This window comes from Oncorhynchus gorbuscha, linkage group LG10, assembly GCF_021184085.1.
Source record: "Oncorhynchus gorbuscha isolate QuinsamMale2020 ecotype Even-year linkage group LG10, OgorEven_v1.0, whole genome shotgun sequence".
NCBI lineage: Eukaryota > Metazoa > Chordata > Actinopteri > Salmoniformes > Salmonidae > Oncorhynchus > Oncorhynchus gorbuscha.
In genome coordinates this window covers 96,892,789-96,899,306 of record NC_060182.1, presented here as the reverse complement: position 1 = coordinate 96,899,306, position 6,518 = coordinate 96,892,789, and the positions used below count along the sequence as shown (strand labels likewise).

The following is a 6,518-nucleotide window of genomic DNA, read 5'->3' as shown; positions in this document are numbered from 1 at the left end:
CCCCAGACCGTGTCCCATCGCTACCCCAGACCGTATCCCATCCCTACCCCCCGTGTCCCATCGCTTACCCCTGCCCGTGTTCCATCGCTACCCCCGCCCGTGTTCCATCGCTACCCTCCCGTTTCCCATCGCAACCCCCGCCCGTGTCCCATCGCTACCCCGCCCGTGTCCCATGCGCTACCCCCGCCCGTGTCCCATCGCTACCCCCGCCCGTGTCCCATCGCCAGCCACGCCCCCGACCGTGTCCCATCGCTACCCCACGCCCGTGTCCCATCGCTACCCCCGCCCGTGTCCCATCGCTACCCCCGACCGTGTCCCATCGCTACCCCCGACCGTGTCCCATCGCAACCTCCGACCGTGTCCCATCGCAACCCCAGACCGTGTCCCATCGCAACCCCAGACCGTGTCCCATCGCTACCCCCGCCCGTGTCCCATCGCTACCCCCGCCCGTGTCCCATCGCTACCCCCGCCCGTGTCCCATCGCTACCCCCGACCGTGTCCCATCGCAACCTCCGACCGTGTCCCATCGCAACCTCCGACCGTGTCCCATCGCAACCCCAGACCGTGTCCCATCGCTACCCCAGACCGTGTCCCATCGCTACCCCAGACCGTGTCCCATCGCTACCCCAGACCGTGTCCCATCGCTACCCCAGACCGTGTCCCATCGCTACCCCAGACCGTGTCCCATCGCTACCCCAGACCGTGTCCCATCGCTACCCCAGACCGTGTCCCATCGCTACCCCAGACCGTGTCCCATCGCAACCCCCGTGTCCCATCGCTACCCCCGTGTCCCATCGCTACCCCAGACCGTGTCCCATCGCTACCCCCGTGTCCCATCGCAACCCCAGACCGTGTCCCATCGCAACCCCAGACCGTGTCCCATCGCAACCCCAGACCGTGTCCCATCGCAACCCCAGACCGTGTCCCATCGCTACCCCAGACCGTGTCCCATCGCTACCCCCGCCCGTGTCCCATCGCTACCCCCGCCCGTGTCCCATCGCAACCCCGACCGTGTCCCATCGCTACCCCCGCCCGTGTCCCATCGCTACCCCCGCCCGTGTCCCATCAGCTACCCCCGCCCGTGTCCCATCGCTACCCCCGCCCGTGTCCCATCGCAACCCCAGACCGTGTCCCATCGCAACCCCGACCGTGTCCCATCGCAACCCCAGACCGTGTCCCATCGCAACCCCAGACCGTGTCCCATCGCTACCCCAGACCGTGTCCCATCGCTACCCCAGACCGTGTCCCATCGCTACCCCAGACCGTGTCCCATCGCTACCCCCCGTGTCCCATCGCTACCCCCCGTGTCCCATCGCTACCCCGTGTCCCATCGCTACCCCCGTGTCCCATCGCTACCCCAGACCGTGTCCCATCGCTACCCCAGACCGTGTCCCATCGCTACCCCAGACCGTGTCCCATCGCTACCCCAGACCGTGTCCCATCGCTACCCCAGACCGTGTCCCATCGCTACCCCAGACCGTGTCCCATCGCTACCCCAGACCGTGTCCCATCGCTACCCCAGACCGTGTCCCATCGCTACCCCAGACCGTGTCCCATCGCTACCCCAGACCGTGTCCCATCGCTACCCCAGACCGTGTCCCATCGCTACCCCAGACCGTGTCCCATCGCTACCCCAGACCGTGTCCCATCGCTACCCCAGACCGTGTCCCATCGCTACCCCCGTGTCCCATCGCTACCCCCGTGTCCCATCGCTACCCCAGACCGTGTCCCATCGCTACCCCAGACCGTGTCCCATCGCTACCCCAGACCGTGTCCCATCGCTACCCCCAGACCGTGTCCCATCGCTACCCCAGACCGTGTCCCATCGCTACCCCAGACCGTGTCCCATCGCTACCCCAGACCGTGTCCCATCGCTACCCCAGACCGTGTCCCATCGCTACCCCAGACCGTGTCCCATCGCTACCCCAGACCGTGTCCCATCGCTACCCCAGACCGTGTCCCATCGTTCCCCCAGACCGGTGTCCCCATCTTTGTTACCCCAGACCGTGTCCCATCGCAACCCAGTGTCCCATCATTCCCCGTGTCCCATCACGCTGCCCCAGACCGTGTCCCATCACAGCTACCCCAGACCGTGTCCCATCGCTTCCCCAGACCGTGTCCCATCGCTACCCCAGACCGTGTCCCATGTCGCTACCCCAGACAGTGTCCCATGGCTACCCCAGACCGTGTCCCATCGCTACCCCAGACAAGTGTCCCCATAGCTACCCCAGACCGTGTCCCATCGCTGCCCCCGGACCGTGTCCATGCCTCACCCCGGACAGTGTCCCATCGCTACCCGGTGTCCCATCGCCTGCCGTGTCCACTCGCTACCCCCAGACCGTGTCCCATCGCTGCCCCGGACCGTGTCCATCGCTGCCCCAGACCAGGTGTCCCATCGCTGCACCCCAGACCGTTGTCCCATAAACACTTGGACAGGGTGTCCCATCGCTGCCCCAGACCGTTGTCCCATCGCTACCCCAGACCGTGTCCCATCGCTACCCCAGACCGTGTCCCATCGCTACCCCAGACCGTGTCCCATCGCTACCCCAGACCGTGTCCCATCGCTACCCCAGACCGTGTCCCATCGCTACCCCAGACCGTGTCCCATCGCTACCCCAGACCGTGTCCCATCGCTACCCCAGACCGTGTCCCATCAGCTACCCCAGACCGTGTCCCATCGCTACCCCAGACCGTGTCCCATCGCTACCCCAGACCGTGTCCCATCGCTACCCCAGACCGTGTCCCATCGCTACCCCAGACCGTGTCCCATCGCTACCCCCAGACCGTGTCCCATCGCTACCCCAGACCGTGTCCCATCGCTACCCCAGACCGTGTCCCATCGCTACCCCCGTGTCCCATCGCTACCCCCGTGTCCCATCGCTACCCCCGTGTCCCATCGCTACCCCCGTGTCCCATCGCTACCCCCGTGTCCCATCGCTACCCCAGACCGTGTCCCATCGCTACCCCAGACCGTGTCCCATCGCTACCCCAGACCGTGTCCCATCGCTACCCCAGACCGTGTCCCATCGCTACCCCAGACCGTGTCCATCGCTACCCCAGACCGTGTCCCATCGCTACCCCAGACCGTGTCCCATCGCTACCCCGTGTCCCATCGCTACCCCCGTGTCCCATCGCTACCCCAGACCGTGTCCCATCGCAACCCCAGACCGTGTCCCATCGCTACCCCCGTGTCCCATCGCTACCCCCGTGTCCCATCGCTACCCCAGACCGTGTCCCATCGCTACCCCAGACCGTGTCCCATCGCTACCCCAGACCGTGTCCCATCGCAACCCCAGACCGTGTCCCATCGCAACCCCAGACCGTGTCCCATCGCTACCCCCGTGTCCCATCGCTACCCCAGACCGTGTCCCATCGCTACCCCAGACCGTGTCCCATCGCTACCCCAGACCGTGTCCCATCGCTACCCCAGACCGTGTCCCATCGCTACCCCAGACCGTGTCCCATGTGCCCCGGACCGTTGATCCATCGCTACCCCAGACCGTGTCCCATGCTACCCCAGACCGTGTCCCATCGCTACCCCCGGACCGTGTCCATCAGCTGCCCCCGGACCGGTGTCCATCGCTACCCCCCAGACCGTGTCCCATCGCTGCCCCAGACCAGTGTCCATCGCTACCCCAGACCGTGATCCCATGCGCTACCCCAGACCGTGTCCCATCGGCTGCCCAGACCGTGTCCCATCACGCTGCCCCCGGACCGTGTCCCATCGCTGCCCCGGACCGTGTCCCATCGCTACCCCGGACCGTGTCCATCGGCTGCTGGACCGTGTCCATCGCTGCCCCGGACCAGGTGTCCCATCGCTTGCCGACGGTGTCCCATCGCTGCCCCCAGACTTGTCCATCGCTGCCCCCGGACCGGTGTCCCATCGCTGCCCCGGACCGGGTGTCCCATCAGGTATTACCCCGGACCGTGTCCCATCGCTGCCCCCGACCGTGTCCATCGCTACCCCGTGTCCCGCCGCTGCCCCGGTGTCCCCGCCCGCTACCCCCGTGTCCCATCGCTGCCCCGTGTCCCATCGCTACCCCCGTGTCCATCGCTGCCCCCGTGTCCCATCGCTACCCCATGGATGATGAAGAATAGGAACTACAGTGGAAACATAGTTACATGCTCATGACACCTTCTGTAGCTCAGTTGGTAGAGCATGGGCGGCTTGCAGCCAGGGTAGTGGGTTCGATCCCGGGACTGCCCATACGTAGAATGTATGCACACATGACTGTAAGTCGCTTTGGATAAAAGCGTCTGCTAAATGGCATATATTATTATTATTATTATTACGTCTTACAATGCATTATAACGGCAAGCTTTAAGGTAAAGGAGTAGTTCACCCCCCAAAATGACACATTGGTACCATTAACAAACATACACTGAGTGTACAAAATATTAAGAACATGCTCTTTCCATGACACAGACTGACCAGGTGAATCCAGGTGAAAGATATGATCCCTTATTGATGTCACTTGTTAAATCCACTTCAATCAGTGTAGATGAAGGGGAGGAGACATGTAGATGAAGGGGAGGAGACAGGTGGTTAAAGAAGGATTTTTAAGCCTCGAGACAAATTGAGACATGGGTTGTGTTCGTGTGCCATTCAGAGGGTGAATGGGGAAGACAAAATGTGTGACTTTGAACTGAGTATGTTAGTAGGTACCAGGGCGCACCGGTTTGTGACAAGAACTGCAACACTGCTGGGTTTTTCCTCAACAGTTATTTTCCAGTTTCACCGATTTGAAGCCCTTGTCGGCTGTTCAAGGATTGTAGGAGAAACGATGGCACGAAGCGAAGACAAGGGGAAGATTGGACGAGAAAGCAGAGGAAGAGTTTGAGGAAGAGTCCGGAAAAGACCGAGATTTATCTTGTGGTTGCTGACAATTTGATGAAACCCGATTTTAACTTCTGCTGCGCAGCGTGATGTTGAGATGGCGGATCCTGGCTCCGTGTCTCAACCTCAGCTGTGTGTATCAAGAATGATCAACATGGGCCAGCATTTCTGTGGAACGCTTTCGCCACGTTGTAGAGTCCATGCCCCGACGTAAGGTGTTCCTAATGTTTTGTACACTCAGTGGTATAGGTACATTGGATTTCTGCCATTTCTGCCATTGGATTTCTGCCATTCACTGTTTCAAACACGTGTTTGAAACAGTGACCAGGTAAACTAAACGAACGCATTGGGTTGCAGTCATACCTTTGTCGATAAAATTCTTACAAAATGTAAGGAAACCAATGTCATCCTTCCTCAGACAAATCATTCTCTCTCCCACTCAAATCAGTTACCGACTCACCTTCGAACAGACAAAGTCCACTAGCGTAGCTTCCTCCTCTCCGATGTACTCTATAATCTTCTTGTTGATCCAGGGCCTGATGCGACGCTCCATCAGAGTCTGAGACAGGAAGAACAAGAGGTTTACAGACATCCGGTGATTTACAGAGAATTACTAGTTCTTCCCACATCGCGTTCCAATTTCCAGTTGACCAAATATGTCAAGAATAGATTAGGTTATCCACAGAGGACCAGGACCCTTGGGACTTGTTAGTGTGTGTGAACCCTACGTGTCCCATCGCTACCCCCGACCGTGTCCCATCGCTACCCCCGACCGTGTCCCATCGCTACCCCAGACCGTGTCCCATCGCTACCCCAGACCGTGTCCCATCGCTACCCCCGACCGTGTCCCATCGCTACCCCAGACCGTGTCCCACGCATACCCCAGACCGTGTCCATCGCTACCCCAGACCGTGTCCCATCGCTACCCCCCGACCGTGTCCATCGCTACCCCCGGCCGTGTCCCATCGCTACCCCCGACCGTGTCCCATCGCTACCCCGACCGTGTCCCATCGCTACCCCGACCGTGTCCCATCGCTACCTACCCCGGCCGTGTCCATCGCTACACCCGACCGTGTCCCATCGCTACCCCGACCGTGTCCCATCGCTACACCCGGCCGTGTCCCATCGCTACCCCCGACCGTGTCCATCGCTCCCACCCCCCCGACCGTGTCCCATCGCTACCCCGACCGTGTCCCATCGCTGCACCCCCGACCGTGTCCCATCGCTACCCCGACCGTGTCCCATCGCTACCCCCCGACCGTGTCCCATCGCTACCCCCGACCGTGTCCCATCGCTACCCCCGACCGTGTCCCATCGCTACCCCGACCGTGTCCCATCGCTACCCCGACCGTGTCCCATCGCTACCCCACGACCGTGTCCATAGCTACCCCCATTGTGTCCCATCGCTACCCTGAGCCGTGTCCCATCGCTACCCCCCGGCCGTGTCCCACCATACCCCAGGCCGTGTCCCATCGCTACCCCCGAGCCGTGTCCCATCAGCTACCCCAGACCTGTCCCATGTCGCTACCCCAGACCGTGTCCCATCGCTACCCCAGACCGTGTCCCATCGCTACCCCCAGACCGTGTCCCATCGCTACCCCAGACCGTGTCCCATCGCTACCCGCGTGTCCCATCGCTACCCCCGTGTCCCATCGCTACCCCCGTGTCCCATCGCTACCCC

The 6,518-nt window shown here is 61.9% G+C and overlaps 2 protein-coding genes across 2 annotated transcripts in view; one reads left to right on the top strand and one right to left on the bottom strand.

Moving 5' to 3' along the window:
• LOC124047002 (extensin-1-like) overlaps positions 1-4,088 on the top strand; it is a 5,491-nt gene extending 1,403 nt beyond the window's left edge. The window contains exons 2-4 of the mRNA XM_046367749.1: positions 7-241; positions 2,136-2,484; positions 3,521-4,088. Of these exons, the coding sequence (XP_046223705.1) occupies positions 7-241; positions 2,136-2,484; positions 3,521-4,088 (1,152 nt within the window). The remainder of the gene's footprint in view (positions 1-6; positions 242-2,135; positions 2,485-3,520) is intronic.
• A 1,197-nt stretch (positions 4,089-5,285) lies between these two features.
• The window catches only part of LOC124047001 (zinc finger FYVE domain-containing protein 26-like), a 21,942-nt gene continuing 20,709 nt past the window's right edge, over positions 5,286-6,518 (bottom strand). Inside the window, exon 9 of the mRNA XM_046367748.1 lies at positions 5,286-5,396. Coding sequence (XP_046223704.1) covers positions 5,286-5,396 — 111 coding nt within the window. The remainder of the gene's footprint in view (positions 5,397-6,518) is intronic.